The sequence below is a fragment of the Scyliorhinus torazame genome, chromosome 13 (assembly GCF_047496885.1).
Source record: "Scyliorhinus torazame isolate Kashiwa2021f chromosome 13, sScyTor2.1, whole genome shotgun sequence".
NCBI lineage: Eukaryota > Metazoa > Chordata > Chondrichthyes > Carcharhiniformes > Scyliorhinidae > Scyliorhinus > Scyliorhinus torazame.
The window spans coordinates 224321954-224343687 of NC_092719.1; the positions used below are offsets into that span (position 1 = coordinate 224321954).

The 21734-nt window shown below is 50.1% G+C and overlaps 1 protein-coding gene across 2 annotated transcripts in view; it reads left to right on the forward strand.

Annotated features, from left to right (window-relative positions):
• Positions 1 to 21734, forward strand: part of klf15 (Kruppel like factor 15) — a 44062-nt gene that overhangs the window by 6342 nt on the left and 15986 nt on the right. The window contains exons 1-2 of one of the 2 annotated variants that reach the window (XM_072473104.1): positions 4793 to 6588; positions 9479 to 10590. In XM_072473104.1, coding sequence (XP_072329205.1) covers positions 9569 to 10590 — 1022 coding nt within the window. In that variant the 5' untranslated portion in view covers positions 4793 to 6588; positions 9479 to 9568. Of the gene's footprint in view, positions 1 to 4792; positions 6589 to 9478; positions 10591 to 21734 lie in introns of those variants that run through there. The other variant, XM_072473103.1, reaches the window with a different exon arrangement.

Sequence of the window (21734 nt, forward strand, 5' to 3'; positions counted from 1 at the left end):
GGAGAGAGAGGTAGCAGGGGGGGAGAGAGAGGTGGAAGGGGGGAGAGAGGTGGAAGGGGGGGGAGAGAGGTGGAAGGGGGAGAGAGAGGTGGAAGGGGGTAGAGAGAGGGGAGAGAGAGGTGGAAGGGGGTAGAGAGAGGGGGGAGAGAGGTGGAAGGGGGGGGAGAGAGGTGGAAGGGGGGGAGAGAGGTGGAAGGGGGGGGAGAGAGGTGGAAGGGGGGAGAGAGAAGTGGAAGGGGGGGAAGAGAGGTGGACGGGGGAGAGAGGTGGAAGTGGGGGAGAGAGGTGGAATGGTGGGGGAGAGAGGTGGAATGGTGGGGGAGAGAGGTGGAACGGGGGGGAGAGAGAGGTGGAACGGGGGGGGGAGAGGGAAGAGGGGGGAAGAGAGGGGGGGAGAGGGGAGGAGAGGGAAGAGAGGGTGGGAGGAGAGGGAAGAGAGGGTGGGAGGAGTGGGAAGAGAGGGGGGAGGAGAGGGGAGGAGAGGGTAGAGAGGGGGTGGAGAGGGCCGAGAGGGGGTAGAGAGGGGGGAGGGGGGAGAGGGAAGAGGGGGGAGCGAAGAGGGTGGGAGCGGAGAGGGGGGAAGCGAAGGGAGGGGGGGAGCGAAGAGAGGGGGGGAGAGGGAAGAGAGGGGGGGGGAGAGGGAAGAGAGGGGGGGAGAGGGAAGAGAGGGGGGGGAGAGGGAAGAGAGGGGGGGAGAGGGAAGAGAGGGGGGGGGAGAGGGAAGAGAGGGGGGGGAGAGGGAAGAGAGGGGGGGGAGAGGGAAGAGAGGGGGGGGAGAGGGAAGAGGGGGGGAGAGGGAAGAGAGGGGGGTGAGAAGGAAGAGAGGGGGTGAGAAGGAAGAGAGGGGGGGAGAGGGAAGAGGGGGGGGGGAGAGGGAAGAGAGGGGGGGAGAGGGAAGAGAGGGGGGGAGAGGGAAGAGAGGGGGGAGAGTGACGAGAGGGGGGAGAGGGAAGAGAGGGGGGAGAGGGAAGAGAGGGGGGAAGAGGGAAGAGAGGGGGGGAGAGGGAAGAGAGGGGGGAGAGGGAAGAGAGGGGGGAGAGGGACGAGGGGGGGGGAGGGACGAGGGGGGGGAGAGGGAAGGGAGAGGGAAGAGAGGGGGAGAGGGAAGGAGGGAAGAGGGGGGAGAGGGAAGAGGGGGGAGCGAAGAGGGGGGGAGGAGAGGGAGAGGAGAGGGGGAGGAGAGGTAAGAGGGGGGGGAGGAGAGGGAAGAGAGGGGGGAGGAGAGGGAAGAGAGGGGGGGAGGAGAGGGAAGAGAGGGGTGGGAGGAGAGGGGTGGGAAGAGAGGGGTGGGAGGAGAGGGAAGAGAGGGGTGGGAGGAGAGGGGTGTGAGGAGAGGGGTGGGAGGAGAGGGGTGGGAGGAGAGGGTAGAGAGGGGTGGGAGGAGAGGGTAGAGAGGGGGGGGAGGAGAGGGAAGAGAGGGGGGAGGAGAGGGAAGAGAGGGGGGAGGAGTGGGAAGGGGGGAGGAGAGGGAAGAGAGGGGGGAGGAGAGGGAAGGGGGGGAGGAGAGGGAAGGGGGGAGGAGAGGGAAGGGGAGAGGAGAGGGAGGGGAGGAGAGGGGGAGAGGGAAGAGAGAGGGGGTGAAGGGGGGGTAGAGAGGGAAGAGAGAGGGGTGGAAGGGGGGGGGAGAGGGCCAAGAGAGAGGTGGAAGGGGGGCGAGGGACGGGGTGATGCAAAGAATGAGGGAGAGGAGGGAGGAGGTGACAGAGGCAGAGAGAGGGGGAAAGTGCTGGGTTCAATGTGTCCAGAGGTTTTAACACTGGACAGTTAATTGAATAAATCTGGAATATAAATCCCAGTCTCAGTAAAGGTGATCACGAAACTAGCAAAAGCCACCTGGTTCACCCACAGCCTTGAGGAAAAGAAATCTGCCACCCTTACCTGGTCTGGCCTAACTTAAGCCTCAAAAGTGTCAGCAATGGCTGAGTTGGTCGTGTTTGTCAATGAGAAGGTTGCGGGGTCCAATCTGTCATGATATGCACATAATGAGATACAGGCAGTGACAGCACCCAATACAGCCAATCAACACAGGACAGAACACAACCAATCACCAGGCAGAACACTAGAGGGTGGTTTCCCACTATAAAACACACGGGGCATCAGCACTCCGCCTCTTTCCACTGGTGACAACTGTAGTGTCAGTCAGGGTGTATATATCAGTTAGCACCTTCTACACATGGCTCAGAGCTAGTCTTGTCTAGTTAGTTATAGTTAACACGCTTAGATTAGTCGAGTGTCAAACCCACAGCGAATGTGTGCACTGCTCAACAAGTTCAATAAAGCGTACTGAACTAACATCAAAGTTTGGAGTCTACTTTCAAGTACAACTGCATCCAGTTGCAGTCCGTGTTACCCCAGGGTGAATAACACAACATGGTACCAGTAGTCCACTTTATCTAAGTGGTTTACGTCGAGTGGTTCCGTGACGACCAGCAAGTGTCTTCCAGCGGCATGGAGAAGATCCAGGCCCGTCCACAGCTACGGATCTCCGGAAATCTCGGCGTCAACAGGCGGGTCTTCAAGCAGAAGTTCCTTCTCTACATTGAGGCCTCGGACCTCGAGGATGCGTCCGATGCCAGAAAAATCGAGCTGCTCCTATCAACTGCGGGGGACCAAGCCATCCAGATTTTCAACTCGCTTAATCTTACCGACGGCGCGGCCAAGTCCAAATTCATGACCGTTTTAGCGAAGTTCGACAATCACTGTGAAGTCGAAACAAACGAGAGCTTTGAGCGCTATGTCTTCCAGCAACACCTTCAGGGTAAGGATGAACCTTTCTAATCCTTTCTAACTCATCTCCGTGTATTAGCGCAGCCCTGCAATTATGGTGACACCGCTGATTCCATGACCCAGGATCAGATCGTGTTGGGGTGCACTCCGATTCCTTGCGGGAGCAACTCCTCAAAATTAAGCACATGACCCTGCCAGTCGCAATCGAGACGTGTAAAGTGCATGAACAGGCGGGAAATCGTTACTCCCGTTTCAAATCGGCAGAACAGGAACAACTTGCCTCCCATGAGGCAGAGAGTGTACAGGCCATCGCCCGGATGCAGCGCCTCAGTATCCATGAAGGCGGCCATTTCGCGAGGTTTTCCCGGGTCCCACGCATGCGCAGCACGAATGGGAGAACGAAGCGGCCGAAGACCAAACTGCGCAGGTGCGAACGTCGGCTGACCGCGCTGCGCATGTGTGACGATGCACGGAGTGTGACGACGTCAACGTCATGACGTCCCCGAACTGCGGCACCGCCCACTTAAAGCGGCAATGCCCTGCAAAAGGCAGGCGATGTTTAAGTTGTGGGAAGCCTGGACATTATGCAGCCTTCTGCAGGTCTGCACCACCGGTCAAGGGCCAGCGATCCCATTTCCAACGCAAGCGCGTTCGATGTGTACAGCAAGGTCTACTGGATTCTGATCCTGGTAGCACTGCGGATCCAGAGGACGACTGCCTGGAGTCCCCATATCATGTGGGCATCATCACTACATGTGAATATGCCTCCTCAAATTCAGCAAGACTCCTATCTATCCTCCATGTGGATTCCGTGGACGAATGGCGTGCTGTCGTACACGTTAACCAATGCAGCATCGGGTTCAAGCTGGACACTGGTGCTTCTGCCAATCTCATCTCTCAAGCAGATTTTGACCGCATTAAAAAGCAACCCAAAATTCTTCCGCCAGCCTGCCAGCTCCTTGATTATAATGGCAATGCCATAACTGCTTTAGGATCTTGTCATCTATTCGTCTCCAACAAGACCATCAATGCCACACTGCGATTCGAAATCGTCAAGCCTGACAAGGCATCCCTGCTTGGTGCCCATGCATGCAAGCTACTCAACCTCGTACAGCGAGTCCATGCCATGTCCTCTTCCAATGTGGATCTTCAGGCTGACATTGATGATATCCTTGCTCAAGATCCGGATGTGTTCAGTGGGATGGGCACTCTGCCATACTGCTACAAGATCCTACTCAGGCCTGATGCCACGGCTCTAATCCATGCACCACGCCGGGTGCCGGCTCCTCTGAAGGAACGTTTAAAGGCACAGGTACAGGAGCTCCAAGACCAGGGCATCATCTCCAAAGTGACGGAACTGACTGACTGGGTCAGCTCGATGGTCTGTGTGAAGAAGCCCTCAGGAGAGTTGCGGATATGCATAGATCCCAAAGATCTTAACCAGAACATAATGCGGGAACATTACCCGATCCCGAAGCGGGAGGAACTGACCAGTGAGATGGCACACGCCAAATTCTTCACGAAGCTAGATGCATCGCATGGTTTCAGGCAGATACAACTGGACGAGTCCAGCAGGAAGCTCTGCACGTTCAATACACCTTTCGGAAGGCACTGTTATAACCGGATGCCGTTCGGCATTGTTTCAGCCTCTGAAATCTTCCACAGGATCATGGAGCAGATGATGGAGGGCATTGAGGGTGTGCGCGTCTACGTAGATGATGTAATCGTATGGTCCACGACCCCCGAGGAACACATATCTCGTCTCAAACATGTCTTTCGACGTGTCCATGCAAACGGCCTCAAGCTGAACAAGGCCAAATGCTTCTTTGGCATGTCAACCATCAAGCTCTTGGGCGACCAAATATCCCAGCAGAGTGTGCGACCAGATTCGGACAAAGTCAAGGCCATTAACGCCATGAAGACCCCGGAAGACAAAATGTCAGTGCTACGCTTCCTCGGTATGGTGAACTTCTTGGGAAAATTCATTCCCAACCTGGCCTCACACTACGGCTCTCAGGCATCTGGTGAAGAAGACCACTTCATTCCAGTGGCTACCCACACATCAAGCAGGATGGCTCGATTAAAGGCAAAGCTCACCACTGCTCCGGTACTAGCGTTTTTTGACCCGGACAGGGAAACAAAAATCTCCACGGACGCAAGCCAGGACGGCATTGGTGCGGTGCTCCTCCAGAGGGGCGACTCCTCGTCCTGGGCTCCAGTTGCTTATGCGTCCAGGGCCATGACTCCTACTGAACAGAGGTATGCCCAGATAGAAAAAGAGTGCCTGGGCTCCTAACCGGTAGTTCCATGACTACGTCTACGGTCTACCAACCTTCACAGTGGAGACTGACCACACACCCTTGGTCCATATCATTTATAAGGACTTGAATGACATGACGCCCAGGCTTCAGCGCATTCTCCTTCGACTCCGATGGTACGATTTTGAGTGAGTATACACACCAGGCAAGGAGCTGATAATTGCGGATGCCCTGTCCCGCTCCATCACCTCGCCCTGTGAACAGGTTGACTTCATCCGCCAGATTGAGGCACAGGTGCAGCTGTGTGCCAGCAACCTCCCGACCTCAGATGAAAGGGTGATCAACATTCATGAAGGGACTGCCAAGGACCCTCTTCTGCAGCGTGTAATGCACCATCTCGCAAATGGCTGGCAAAAAGGGGCAATGCCCCCAGTTCTTTAATGTCAAGGACGACCTGACAGTCGTCGAGGGGATCCTCCTCAAGCTCGATCGTATCGTTATTCCTCACAGTCTGCAGAGCTTAGTGCTCAAACAAATCCACGAGGGACACCTAGGTGTTGAAAAGTGTAGGCGCAGGGCCCGGCAGGCTGTATATTGGCCTGGGATCTACCAGGACATATCCAACATGGTCCTCAATTGTGCGACCTGCCAGCGCTTCCAGCCGGCTCAGGCAATAGAAACAATCCAGCAACACGAGACCGTGACCTCTCCGTGGTCCAAGGTGGGAATCGACCTTTTTCACGCCAATGGGCGTGACTGTGCTCATCATAGATTACTTCTCAAATTACCCGGAAGTTGTGAAGCGGTCAGACCTCACATCAAGCACAGTCATCAAGGCCTGCAAGGAGACATTTGCCAGGCATGGTATTCTGCTCACTGTCATGAGCGACAATGGTCCCTGCTTCCACAGCCAAGAGTGGTCCAATTTCGCCAAGTCGTACCAATTCAACCACATTACCTCAAGCCCACACTACCCGCAGTCCAACGTGAAGGTCGAAAAAGGGGTCCATATAGTGAAGCAACTGCTCTGCAAGGCTGCGGACTCTGCTTCTGACTTCAACCTTGCGCTGTTGGCGTACAGGGCAACCCCTCTATCCACCGGTATGTCTCCGGCTCAACTCCTCATGAATAGAGACTTGCGAACGACTGTTCCAGCCATCCACTTACCAGACCTGGATCACCTCCCAGTGCTGCAATAGGTGCAGCAACTCCGAAACCGGCAGAAGCTGACGTACGATGTTCATGCTACTGATTTGCCTGTGCTCTCTCCGGAAGATGCTGCTCGGAGCAAGCTGCCTGATGGAGGCTGGTCAGCTCCAGCTGTTGTTGTTCGACAGGCTGCTCCCAGGTCGTTCGCAGTTCGTGTGACTGATGGCTCCATTGTCAGGCGCAACAGAAGGGCGCTGCGCAAAGTTGCCTGCCCACCACCGAATCTTACTTTTCCAGATGTTATATCTCGTCCGGGCACCACGAGGCCACCAATCTGGCAGCAATCCCGCCTGTCAAGACGCTGTCGTCCCCACCTCCACCTCTCAGGCGGACGACTAGGATCTGACGCATGCCCCAAAGATTGGACTTATAGACATTTACCTTGTAAATTTTGGTATGTACCTGCACGCTAGACACCTCTCGTGTATATATTCAACCACTCGCCATTTAATGTAAATAGTTATACATGTACATACAGTCGCATATGCTCCAAGCAACCGACTAATTTTTTTTTTTAAAAAGGGGGCATGTCATGATATGCATTCTTGCACATAATGAGATACAGGCAGTGACAGACACTCAGTACAGCCAATCAACACACAGGACAGAACACAACCAATTACAGGACAGAACACTAGAGGGAGGTTTCCCACTATAGAACACACGAGGCATCAGCACTCCGCCTCTTTCCACTGGTGACAACTGTAGTGACAGTCAGGGTGTATATATCAGTTAGCACCTTCTACACATGGCTCAGAGCTAGTCTGGTCTAGTTAGTTAGAGTTAACACGCTTAGATTAGTAAAGTGTCAACCCACAGCGAACTGTGTGCACTGCTCAGCAAGTTCAATAAAGCGTATTGAACTAACATCAAAGTTTGGAGTCTACTTTCAAGTACAACTGCATCCAGTTGCAGTCCGTGTTACCCCAGGGTGAACAACATGACACAATCCTCCTCCAGGACATGAGCTCAGAAATTTAGGTTGGCCGCCAACGATAATGAGGCGCTCTGCACTCTGGGAGGTTCTGTTTTCCAACAGGGTGTTCTTGCACAGGTGAATGGTTGACATTATTTTGCAGAGGAAAAGGGAGTTCTACCCAGTGTCCTGGCCAGTCAACATCACAAAAACAGACGACCTGACCATTATATGACTGTTTGTGGAACCTTGTTGAGCATTTCCTACGTTATAACAGTGTTTCAAAATGACTTCATTGGCAGTAAAGATCTTTGGGACATAATACCCGATGCTACACTCTCCCCTATCACTGACTCTACCCACCCATTCACTCCCCTCCCACAGCCCCATGTACACTCTACCCTATCACTGACTCTACCCCCCATTCACTCCCCTCCCACACCTCCATGTACACTCTCCCCTATCACTGATTCTACCCACCCATTCACTCCCCTCCCACACCCCCATGTACACTCTACCCTATCACTGACTCTACCCACCCATTCACTCCCCTCCCACAGCCCCATGTACACTCTACCCTATCACTGACTCTACCCCCCATTCACTCCCCTCCCACACCTCCATGTACACTCTCCCCTATCACTGATTCTACCCCCCCATTCACTCCCCTCCCACAGCCCCATGTACACTCTCCCCATTCACTGACTCTACCCCCCATTCACTCCCCTCCCACGTCCCCATGTACACTCTCCCCTATCACTGACTCTGCCCCCCATTCACTCCCCTCCCGCGCTGTACCTGTCCTGGGAGTGTTTGATGGGGACAGTGTAGGGGGAGCTTTACTCTGTATCTAACCCCGTGCTGTTCCTGTCCTGGGAGTGTTTGATGGGGACAGTGTAGAGGGAGCTTTACTCTGTATCTAACCCAGTACTGTACCTGCCCTGGGAGTGTTTGATGGGGACAGTGTAGAGGGAGCTTTACTCTGTATCTAACCCCGTGCTGTACCTGTCCTGGGAGTGTTTGATGGGGACAGTGTAGAGGGAGCTTTACTCTGTATCTAACCCAGTACTGTACCTGCCCTGGGCGTGTTTGATGGGGACAGTGTAGAGGGAGCTTTACTCTGTATCTAATCCCGTGCTGTACCTGTCCTGGGAGTGTTTGATAGGGACAGTGTAGAGAGAACTTTACTCTGTATCTAACCCTGTGCTGTACCTGTCCTGGGAGTGTTTGATGGGGACAGTGTAGAGAGAGCTTTACTCTGTATCTAACCCTGTGCTGTATCTGTCCTGGGAGTGTTTGATGGGGACAGTGTAGAGGGAGCTTTACTCTGTATCTAACCCCATGCAGTACCTGTCCTGGGAGTGTTTGATGGGGACAGTGTAGAGGGAGCTTTACTCTGTATCTAACGCGTGCTGTACCTGTCCTGCGAGTGTTTGATGGGGACAGTGTAGAGAGAACTTTACTCTGTACACTCTCCCCTATCACTGACTCTGCCCCCCATTCACTCCCCTCCCACAGCCCCATGTACACTCTCCCCTATCACTGACTCTACCCCCCATTCACTCCCCTCCCACGTCCCCATGTACACTCTCCCCTATCACTGACTCTGCCCCCCCATTCACTCCCCTCCCGCGCTGTACCTGTCCTGGGAGTGTTTGATGGGGACAGTGTAGGGGGAGCTTTACTCTGTATCTAACCCCATGCTGTTCCTGTCCTGGGAGTGTTTGATGGGGACAGTGTAGAGGGAGCTTTACTCTGTATCTAACCCAGTACTGTACCTGCCCTGGGCGTGTTTGATGGGGACAGTGTAGAGGGAGCTTTACTCTGTATCTAATCCCATGCTGTACCTGTCCTGGGAGTGTTTGATGGGGACAGTGTAGAGAGAACTTTACTCTGTATCTAACCCTGTGCTGTACCTGCCCTGGGAGTGTTTGATGGGGACAGTGTAGAGGGAGCTTTACTCTGTATCTAACCCCATGCTGTACCTGTCCTGGGAGTGTTTGATGGGAACAGTGCAGAGGGAGCTTTACTCTGTATCTAACCCCATGCTGTACCTGTCCTGGGAGTGTTTGATGGGGGACAGTGTAGAGGGAGCTTTACTCTGTATCTAACCCCGTGCTGTACCTGTCCTGGGAGTGTTTGATGGGGACAGTGTAGAGGGAGCTTTACTCTGTATCTAACCCCGTGCTGTACCTGTCCTGGGAGTGTTTGATGGGGACAGTGTAGAGGGAGCTTTACTCTGTATCTAACCCTGTGCTGTACCTGTTGTTAATGAACATAACATATTTGAAAGGGCCTAGTGTATTTTAGATATGATGCAATTGTATCGTTATTTATATGTAAATGTGAAACATCTTGTGTTTATTAGGCGCTGTGTTCGTTTGGCACACTGTGGATTTGGACCCCGATAGGAGATCTGCGGTAATAAGTCATTGACTCTGATCTTTATCAAACTGAGATGGTGGATCACTGGTGCTCTTCTGACAAGAGCTTCCTTTCAATGAGCCCCACTGGGGGTAATCTCAGCAATATGATAATGGAGAGCAGGGGCTATCAGACGCTTCCATCACCCCTCTCTGAGGACGACAGCGACTATTCCAGCTCCCGATCCTGTTCCAGCCCTGACTCCTTTGTGCTAACCTCTAGCCGCAAGAGTTCATTCCGCACTGACAGCAGGAATAACATCATCGATTACCTGCTTTCCCAGGCCTCCATTGAGAGTCATCCAACTCCATGTTGGGGCAAGAAGTATTGCCATTCAGTCGTCAAGGAGGAGGCTCTGGAACTGCCCAGTTTTGGGACGAACGTGGAGGATTTGGGGTCATTCCAGCCTACGCTCGAAGAAATTGAAGAATTCCTTGAGGAGAACATGGATGTGGGTTCAAAGGATGAACCTGAAAGCGAGGTGAAGGAGCTGACAAATGGGGATCCAGGATCAGTAACCATGGTGCAGGAGAAAAGCCAAACCCAAGTGAGCCCCATGCAACCCAAGTATGACCAGGTCAGCAAAATGAGGGATGCTGAAGAGGAATTGAAGGCTGAAGGAGCCATCCCAGTTACTTTTCATCTCCAGCCCATTGATGTGAAGCAAGAGCATTGCGGTGGAGTCAGCCCACCACCTCGGACAGACGTGAAGATTGGTCAGCTCCTCATCAACATTCAGGGGCAAATGTTCACTCTGGTGCCTCAGTTTGTGCAGTCGTCCAGCTTGAGCTGCTCGCGTCAGTTTGTTCGGATCGCCCCCGTTCCCATTGCTGCCAGACCCATTGCTGGAGCTGTTGACAGTTGCCAGGCCCAAGGTGGGGTCCTGTTGGGCCAGAAGTTTCAAAAGGGGACCCCAGCAGAACTGCTCAAAATGCACAAGTGCACATTTCCAGGATGCACGAAGATGTACACCAAGAGCAGCCATTTGAAAGCTCACTTAAGGAGACACACTGGGGAGAAACCGTTTGCCTGTACATGGCCAGGATGTGGTTGGAGGTAAGTTCAAAATGCACATTTCTATCATCTTTCACAACCCCATCACATCGCAAAACACTTTCAACAACAATAAGTCGATTATATTTTTGTTTACTGATGCTGACCATGGGATAAATATTGACCAGGACATCAGCTCGCCTTTGAAAATGGTGCCCAGCGATCATTTGACTCCATTTTAGAAAGCAGACATGGCCTTGGTTTAATATCCCAGACCTTCAATGGAGCAGCGTTACCTTTGCACTCCAATACCGCATTGCAATGGCAGCCAAAGTCTTCAAGTTCCTTGAGTGCGATTTGAACCCATACCTTCTGCTTCCGAAGCGAGAGAATGACCCTCCTGCTGCCCCCTCAGTTCGATTTTGACAACGTCAACACTTGTTACCATCCCCTAATTGCCCCTGAACCAAATATCTCGTTCGGCCATTTTAGGCAGCGGTAGTTAAGAGTCAATCACATTGCTGCGGGTCTGGAGTCACATGTAGGCCAGACCAGGTAAGGACGGCAGATTTCCTTCCCTAAAGGACATTAGTGAACCAGATGGGTTTTTACAACAATCTTTTCATGGTCACCCTTACTGAGACTAGCTTTTAATTCCAGATACAAGGAATCAAATTTAAATCCCACCAACTGGTTAAATGTTAAAGTTTCAATGATAATGATTTGGATGTTAAAGATCACATAAATACATACAAAATAGGAGCAGATGTAGGCCATTCGGCCCCTCGAGCCTGCTCTGCGATTCAGTAAGATCATAGCTGATCTGAAATTAAACAGTGTTTGATAAACTCAGCTTGTCCGGCAGCATGTGTTTATGTTGATTTCCACATTCCCATAACCTACCTCGGCCTTAAAAAATATTCAGTGACCCCCGTCTCCACCGTCTTTTGAGGCGGAGAGTTCCAAAGTCTCACAACTCTCTTGAGGGAAAAATTATTTCAACCTCTCCAGGGGTGACTCCTAATTTTAAAAGAGTTCCCCCTCGTTCTGGACTCACTCACAAGAGGAAACACCCTTGCACCATCCACCTTGTCCAGACCACTCAGGATTTTATTCACTTCAATCAAGTCGCCTTTTTCTAAATGGAAAGAGGTTGGGTCCAGTGGGTGTTCAAGGGGATTTGTGGATTCAGGGGCATAGATCTTTAAAATGCCTGGAACAAGTGCAGAAAATAATAAAAAAGGCTAATGGAATGCTAGCTTTTATATCATAGAATTTACCATAGAATTTACAGTGCAGAAGGAGGCCATTCAGCCCATCGAGTCTGCACCGGCTCTTGGAAAGAGCACCCTACCCAAGGTCAATACCTCCACCCTATCCCCGTAACCCAGTAACCCCACCCAACACTCAGGGCAATTTTGGACACGAAGGGCAATTTATCATGGCCAATCCACCTAACCTGCACATCTTTGGACTGTGGGAGGAAACCGGAGCACCCGGAGGAAACCCACGCAGACACGGGGAGAACGTGCAGACTCCGCACAGACAGTGACCCAAGCCGGAATCGGACCTGGGACCCTGGAGCTGTGAAGCAATTGTGCTATCCACAATGCTACCGTGCTGCCCCGTATCTCGAGGATTGGAGTATAAAGACATGGAGGTTGTGCTGCAGCTTTACAAACCCTGGTTAGACCCACTTGGACCACACTTTAGGAAGGATAATTTGGCCTTGGAGGGAGTGCAACGCAGATTTACTAAAATGATACATGGATTACAGGGGTTAAGTTATGAGGAGAGATTATACAAATTAGGCCTGTTAAGGAGTGATCTGATAGAGTATTTAAGGTATTAACAGGGAAAGACAGGGTAGATAAAGATAAACTATTTCCACTGGTTGGAAATTATAAAACTAGGGGCATAGTCTAAACGTTAGGGCCAGACCTTTCGGGAGAGATGTTAGGAACCACGTCCACATACAGAGGGTGGTCGAGGTTTGGAATACTCTTCCACAAACACCAGTTGAAGCGAGATCAGTTCATTTTAAATCTGAGATGGATAGATTTTTGTTAAGCAAAGTAAGGGATATGATTCAAAGGCAGGGATATAGAGTCGGCCACAGATCTGCCATGATCTCATTAAATGGGGCAGGCTTGAGGGGCTCAGTGGCCTCCTCCTGTTTCTATGTTCGCCTCTCGCTCTTAAACTCCAGACTTTCCAACCTGTCCGCATAAGACAAAAGGTCAGAATTCTGGAACTCCCTCCCTAACAGCACAGTGGGTGTACCTACTCCTCATGGACTGCAGCGGTTCAAGAGGGCAACCTTCTCAAGGGGCAATTAGGGATGGACAATAAGTGCTGGCCTAACCAGTGAAGCCCACATCCCATAAATGAAGAAACAATAATCCAGTCATTCCAGGTATCAATCCAATAAACCTTCTCGACATGAGGAGACCAAAACTACGCACCGTGTTCGCGAGGCAGCCTCGCCAAAGCCCGGTGTAACTGTAGCATAACGTCCTTAATTGTACAACAAAAATAGGGAAAACTGGAAAAATCTGCAGGACTGGCAAGTTGTCCGTACATGAGGGAGTGTAACAGCTCGAAGAGTGATTAGTGGGCGCTGGGAGAGACTGCAACAAAGATGTCGTAAAACCTAAGAACAAGTAACAGATGGCCCAGTGGGGGGAGGCCCAGTGGGGGGAGGGAGTGTTTTTGCAGAGGAACAAAAAAATGTTTGTGATGTAATAAAAAAAATGGGAACGATCGAGGAGAAAGGTCACAGTTTCAAAATTGTTGAACTCAGTTACTTTTCTATTATGTTCAATTCCTCGGAATAAAAGATAGTGTTTCATTACCTTCTTGATTACATGCTGTTCCTGCACACTACCGTTTTGTGACTTGTGCACTAGAACACCTAGACCCCTCTGCAGCTTGAGAATCTGCAATCGATTGCCATTAAGTAAAATTCTACATTTAAAAAATTCTTTTTTGAATTTAGAGTACCCAATTCATTTTAGTTCCAATTCAGGGGCAATTTAGCGCGGCCAATCCACCTAACCTGCACATCTTTGGCTTGTGGGGGTGAAACCCACGCAGACACGGGGAGAGTGTGAGACAGAAGGGCTAACCCACTGTGCCACTGTGCTGCCCTTAGTAAAATTCTACTCAACACTTTCCCACATTATTCTCCACCTGCCAGACTTTTTTACCCAAATTCTCAACCTATCTATCTCACTCTGTAAACTCCATATGTCTTCATCACAACATACTTTCCTACCTATCTTTAGGTCGGACCAATTTATGCATACGCTGTTTTCTGTCAGCCAGCCGTTCGACTCTCAATGTTAATATGTTAACCCTGACACCATGAGTATCTACTTTTCACAATAACCTTTGATGTGGCGCCTTGTCAAATGTCTTGTGGAAATCCAAGTACAGGACAGGGGCAGTACAGTGGCACAGTGGTTAGCACTGCTGCCTCACAGCTCCAGGGACCCGGTTCAATACCAGCCTCGGGTGACTGTGTGGAGTTTGCACTTTCTCCCCGTGTGCGCGTGGGTTTCCTCCGGGTGCTCCGGTTTCCTCCCACAGCCCAAAGATGTGCAGGTTAGGTGGATTGGCCATGCTAAATTGTCCCTTAGTGTCCAAAAGGTTAGATTTAGTTACTGGGTGATGGGGATAGGGTGGAGGCGTGAGCTTAAGTAGGGTGCTCTTTCCAAGGGCCGGTGCAGACTCGATGGGCAGAATAGCCTCCTCTGTGCTGTAAATTCTATGACACATCTACAGGCTCCTTGTTCTCCACAGTGATTCCTTCAAATCATTCCAATAAAATGGTTAAATATGATTTCCCTTTCACAAAACCATGCTTGCTCTTCACAATTACCTTAATGCCCAGTTATAGCCTCCATCAATTCTAACACTGTCCCAATGACTAATTGTCCTATAGTTTCCTGTTTTTTACTACTTTTCAGTGTAATGGAATATTTCTAGAATCCGTCAAATTTTGGAAAATTAACACCAACATATCTCACTACTGTCTCATTAGTCACCTTGTTTCAGACCCGAGGATAAAGTCCATCAGGACCCGGATGTCAACCGCGGCTCAATCACTTTGCTCAGTGCTGCTTCCCTACTGATTGTAATTTCACCAAGTTCCCATCTCCTGATTTACAGCCTTTACGAGAATGATATCGGTATCTTCTATAGTGAAGCCAGAAACAAAATATTTATTAATTTCATCCGCCATTTCCTTATTATTTACTATTAATTCCCCATTCTCACTCTCGAGAGGACCAAACTCACTTTACTCTTTTGCTGCTTAAATACCTGTAGAAATTCGTGCTATCTATTTTTACATTTCTAGCTAGCTTCCTCTCATACTCTAATTTTGTTCTCCTGATTAACCTTTCAGTCATTCTCTGCCATTCTTTATGTTCTTAACAATCATCTGACCGGCCTTTTGCGCTTTTTCCTTAAGTATGATGTGTTCCTTAACTTCTTTAGTTAACCATGAATGGTGGGGTCTCCCCTTAGAATTTTTCTTTACAACAGGAATATACTTATTCTGAGAATTCTGAACTATCCCCTTAAAAGTCTGCCACTGCTTCTCTCTTGACCTGCCCACCAGCCAGGCATCCCAGTTCACTTCAGTTAGCTCAGCTTTCGTGCCCACATAGTTTCCCTTATTTCAGTTTAGAATACTAGTCTTTGACTCACTCTTCTCCCTCTCAAATTGGATATAAAATCCAATCATATTGTGGATGCTGCTACCTGGAGGTGCTGTTACACTGGGATCACTATTTAAAGCGGTCACATTACACATATCGAAGGCTAATATGACCTCTCTCTGCTTGGTTCCAGAAATTGCTATTCCTTTATCACAAGAACCTAATATTTCTTCCCAATACTACTTCCCTGCTGTCCCTCATTTCTACCCAGACCTATTCCACATCCTGATCTCTTGAACCAAGGTCATCTCTAATTATTGCACAATAATTAACAGTGCCACCCCCCCCCACCTTGAATGAGATACCCCCCTCAATATTCAGGACCCAATCCTTGTCATCCTGCAGGCAGGTCTCCGAAATGGCTATTAGATCACGTTTATTTACTTCAATGTGTGCTATCAATTAATTTATTTTTGATATGAATGTTATATGCATTCAGATATAAAGCCTTTAGTTTTGTCTTTTTGCTATCTTTGTAGCATCTAGTCTTGACTGTTGGTGTGTCCTTGGGTTTTCTTTTCTCTCTGTCCCTTCCTGCCATTTTCTGACCTTGATTTCCCAGGTTATTATTTTGCTCTCCTGCCTTGACTCTAGCAATCCCTCACCCCCTCGTTTACTTTAAAGCCCCAGAACTATAGAAAAGTTATGGTGCAGAAAGAGGCTATTCAACACATCAAGACTGTGCCAACCAAAAGAAGAGAAAAAAATAAACTAGCCACTCATTTTAATTCCACTTTCCGTTCATCCCACTTTCCAGCCCCTGCTCCGGAGCCTCGCAGCTTCCAGCTCTTGAGAAACAGATCCAGGGACCTTTTTAAATAAGTTTGAACCACCAACTTGGGTAGTGAGTTCCAGATGCCCACCACTCAGTGAAAAAGATTTTCCTCATGTCCCCTCTAATCCTCTACCAATCACCTTAAATCTATTCCGGCTGGTAATTGGCCCTCCGCTAGGGGGAATCAAGTCTTTCCTGTCTACCCTGTCTTGCCCCGCATAATTGTGTTCACCTCAATTAGGTCACCCCTTAACCTCCTCTGTTCTAAGGAAAACAGCTCTAACCTATCCAATCTCTCCTCTTGCTGTCTTGGCAACAAGGGCGGCACGGTGGCACAGTAGTTAGCACTGCTGCCTCACAGTGCCAGGGATCCGGTTTCGATTCCGGCCTTGGGTGACTATCTCTTGCCTTTCTCCCCGTGCCTGTGTGGGTTTCCTCCGGATGCTCCGGTTTCCTCCCACAGTCTAGGGAGGTGCAGATTAGGTGGATTGGCCATGCTAAATTGTCTCTTTGTGTCCAAAAGACTAGGTGGGGTTACTGGGCTATGGGGATGGGGTGCGGGCCTAACTCCAGGTAGGGTGCTCTTTCAGAGGGTCACTGCAGACTCGATGGGCCGAATGGCCTCCTTCTGCACTGCAGGAATTCTGTGATTCTTTTAAATCTCCTCAACTGTCTCCACCTTCAGGGATCTGTGGATGTAGTCCAATGTGTGTCACTTCCTCAACCCCCTCGATATTTTCCCGTTTATTGAGTTTCCCCTTTATTTGCCCTCCCCAAATGCATTACCTCTCTAGCTCCCTAGTTATGCGGTTTGCTTGAACACTGGTCCTAGCATGTTCAGGTGTAGGCCATTCCACTGGTACAGACCTCACTTTCCCCAGCAATGATGCCAGTAACCCACTAACCGAAACCCACTTTCCCCAGACCTGTGTCGGAGACACTATTTACTATCGCGAAGATCTGGCGGTGTTCTTCTTGCGGCCTGAGTCGGCATTCAATCCTCCACCAACATCACTAAAGTGGATGAACTGCCCATTCACGTCATTGCTATATGTGGGATCTTGCTGTGTGTAAACTGGCTGTCGGGTTTCTTACATGAGGAGTGGCTGTGCTTTTTGAAAAGGTGCTTCTTCAGCTATGAAACGTTTTGGGATGGTCTGAAATTGTGAGAGGCGCTATGAAAATGTAGAGCTTTCTATCTTCTTGCGGGAGATTTTCCATTTTTGATTTCCTGACCAATGTTGGGTGTCAAGGTTCTGGGCAAAATTGAACAATCCCAGCCGGAGCCTTTCATCAACGGAGATTGACAATGAGGGACTAAAAGGTGAGAAATGGAAAATGTCAGTTTGGTTCCTGGGTTCACTAAGATGCTGCCTGGCATGAGAAATAAGACACTGAAGCTGGATCTACCCCATCAGCACACCACACAGCGAAGTGATCAAAATGTATAAAATAGTGACAGGATGGGTCAGGGTAGACAGGAGCCGCCAGGTTCCAGTGATCAAGGGGACTAGAGACACAGGATTGAATGTCAGAGACTGAGAACAATGACCAGGAGAAACATCTTCACCTAGAGAGTTGTGAGGGTGTGCATTCACTCCCTGGGTTAGAGGTTGAGGCAGGAACAAAGAATAATACAGCACAGGAACAGGCCCTTCGGCCCTCCAAGCCTGCACCGGTCACAATACCAACCTTTGCCTCAGCACTTCCTTGTGCCGTATCCCTCTATACCCGTCCTATCCATGTGTTTGTCAAGATGCCTTTTGAACACCGTTAATGTACCTTCTTCCACAGCCTCCCCTGGCAACGCGTTCCAGGCACTCACCACCCTCTGTGTAAAAAACCTGCCTCGCACATCTCCTCGAAACTTTGCCCCATGGACCTTAAACCTATGCGTGGTGACTGACCCCTCCACCCTGGGAAAGAGTGCCTGCCCATCCACTCTATCCATGCCCCTCCATAATCTTGTAGACCTCTATCAGGTCACCCCTCAACCTCCGCCATTCTAATGAAAACAGTCCGAGTCTGTTCAGCCTCTCCACATAGCCAACACCCTCCAGACCAGGCAACATCCTGCTAAACCTCCTCTGCACCCTCCCCAAAGCCCCCACATCCTTCTGGTAGCATGGCGACCAGAATTGCGCGCAATATTCCAAGTGTGGCCTTACCAAGGTTCTATACAACTGTAGCGTGACTTGCCAGTTTTTATACTCGATGCCCCGTTCAATGAAGGCAAGTATTCCGTCTGCTTGTGTTGCCATCTTCAAAGATCTGTGGGCCTGCATGCCCAGATCTCTCTGACTTTCTATATTCCGAAGAGTTTTGTCATTTACGATATGGTTCCTCTGTATGTTCGATCTACCAAAAAGCTTTTACTCCATTTGCCATTTCTCTGCCCAAGTCTCCAACCTATCTCTGTCCTGCTGTATCCTCTGACAATCCCCAACACTCTCTGCCTCTCCACCAACCTCGGTGTCATCCCCGAACTCACTAATCAGACCAGCTACATTTTCCTCCAAATCGTTTATCTACACCACAAACAACAGCGGCCCCATCACCGATCCCTGTGGAACACCACTAGTCACAACCTTCCATTCAGAAAAACACCGTTATACTGCTACCCTTTGCCTTCTGTGACCGAGCCAGTTCTGTATCCATCTTACCACCTCACCTCTGATCCCATGTGACTTCACCTTTTGTACCAATCTGTCATGAGGCACCTTGTCAAAGGTTTTACTGAAGTCCATGTAAATATCATCCACCGCCCTCCCCTCATCAATCATCTTTGTCACCTCCTCAAAAAACTCGATCAAGTTAGTGAGGCACGACCTCCCCTTCACAGACACTGAGGATTGGACAGGGTGTGGGGGGTGATGGAAAAGGAGATTGAAGAGAGATGGGGACAGGGTGGGGTAACTTGGATTGGGCCTGCTGGCCCGTGAGGAGCGTCAAGCCTAGAAAGACTGGGTTGGCTGAATGGCCTATCTGTGTGTTCTAAACCTCTGTGGTAGAGGAAAGGCTGGTATACGGAGGTTGAGGGCTGAGGCACATTGTTGGGGCAGTGTGGAGAGAGCTTTATTCAGCTTTAACTGTGAAAAGACTAGACACTAACTGTGTTCCATCTCCCAGCATGAGGCTCCCTCAACGAAACACAACAAACAAGAAACCTTTGTGATGGTTTGACCTTGTTAACAAATTTGGGAATATCATAACTACACACCAGGGGAGCGATTCTCCGAGCTCTGCGCCAGAGAATCACCGCAACCATTCCACGACACCCCGCGCCGGCGCGCGGTTCTCCGAGGTGCTGAGAATCGGCGCCATTTGCGCCGGCGCGTTTGACGCGGCGCCCGCCGCTGGTCGCTGGAATCGGCGGGGCCGCCGATTCTCCAGCCCGGATGGGCTGAGCAACCGCGCGGATACGACAGAGTCCCGCCCCCGCCGCTCACCCCTGGTCGCTGCCGGCGGGAACTCTGCGCGAAGGGTCGGCGGGGGGGGGGGCGGCCTGTGGGGCGGGGAAAGCACTTCTTCACCCGGGGGGGGAGGGGGCGGCCTCCGATGGGGTCTGGCCCACGATCGGGGCCCACCAATTGGCGGGCCGGCCTCTTCTCCACCCCCCCCCCGGGCCTACTTTGTTGCGTGGCCGGTCCCTGAATCTCCACGCCATGTTGCGCCGGGGCCGGCACGCTGAAGAAGTCCCCCGCGCATGCGCAGGTTGCCGCTGCCCCCATTTGCCGCCGGGAAGGGAGGCTGGAGGGGCGTGAACCGCTCTAGCGCCGTGCTGGCCCCCTGTGGGGGACAGAATTTGTCGTCCCCGTGCCCGTTTTGCGCCGTCGTGAAACGCGACGGCGTTCATGTCGGTGCAAACACTTTGTTTCCATTTTGGAGAATTGCCCCCAAGAGCTTGAAAAGCATTTGCTCTTTTGATTCACAAATCAGTAGTGTCACTGTTGGCTGTCGAGCATTGTCACAGGAATTCAGGAACTGTCTGTAAGTAGCTGTGTTTAACCAGGACGGCAAGCTGCTACCTCACGTCACACACACTGCGGCTAAATAGTGGCCTCTTTTCTGTGCAGAATTATTTTCAAACTCTGCTTTCAAGATGTAGAATCCAGGTGGGGGAAATCCTTTTACATTGTTTACCCTCACATCCTTTCTGTTGGTTATAACATCAACTGGGATCGTAACACAAGTTATAACTGGGCAGGAAGATCCCAAAATGGAACCCTCACTCAAAAGATTGTCACATTTTACTTTTTTTGTTCGAAAATGTGGAGGAACAAAGTCACAGGACCGTGAATTACTTTTTAACAACAATTTTTTTTTTCTCTAACTTGAAAATTTTGATAATAAATATTCCTTTAGTCACACTTATCTTCACAAATGCACACAGCTTTTAAGCTTAACAAAGTTACAAAGTTCATCTTAGGCTAAAATGGTCTCTGTACCACACAGTCCCTTTAAACTTACAGGGTGGCTGTGATCAGACACACTGCACTCTGGACCCGTGTGAAATTTATGTGGATTTCTCCTCAAAATCCCCCCAGATAATTCTTATACTGTGAGCCACCCTGTCTCACTGAATTCTGGCTTCCACACGGGTGTTTCAAACTCTGCTGTCAAAACTACACACTTTCAAATCTTCTTTTAAATAGTGCTTTCCCTCAGCTTCTTCCATCAATATTTCCCTTCCAGATTTTACATCACCTCCTTCAGGGTTCCTTCATCTTGACTGTTGCACAAACTCATCGCATTTGCTTAAACTCATCGCATTTGCTTAAACTCATCGCATTTGCTTAAACTCATCGCATTTGCTTAAACTCATCGCATTTGCTTAAACTATCGATTGGCACCAAACTTTTGATTTACCTCTGATCTCTGCTTTCTCACTTTAAATCTGGTTGCTGCAGTTGTCTCTTTAACTTGAAACACCTTATCTGCTTTTTCCTTCAATTCTCCTGAACATTGTTCAACCTCTTGGCCTCTGTTCCCTTACCTTTAGTCTTCCAAAGACATTCTTTCTGTCCCAATTCCCTGGTTGTCTGGACTTTGGGAAGTCTTCCTTTTTACAGCCCCCTTGTCAAAGAACAAAGAAAAGTACAGCACAGGAACAGGCCTTTCGGCCCTCCAAGCCCATGCCGACCATGCTGCCCGACTAAACTACAATCTTCTACACTTCCGGGGTCCGTATCTCTCTATTCCCATCCTATTCATGTATTTGTCAAGATGCCCCTTAAATGTCACTATCGTCCCTGCTTCCATCACCTCCTCCGGCAGCGAGTTCCAGGCACCCACTACCCTCTGTGTAAAAAAACTTGCCTCGTACATCTACTCTAAACCTTGCCCCTCTCACCTTAAACCTATGCCCCCTAGTAATTGACCCCTCTACCCTGGGGAAAAGCCTCTGACTATCCACTCTGTCTATGCCCCTCATAATTTTGTAGACCTCTATCAGGTCGCCCCTCAACCTCCGTCGTTCCAGTGAGAACAAACCGAGTTTATTAAACCGCTCCTCATAGCTAATGCCCTCCATACCAGGCAACATCCTGGTAAATCTCTTCTGCACCCTCTCTAAAGTCTCCACATCCTTCTGGGTAGTGTGGCGACCAGAATTGAACACTATACTCCAAGTGTGGCCTAACTAAGGTTCTATACAGCTGCAACATGACTTGCCAATTCCTACACTCAATGCCCCGGCCAATGAA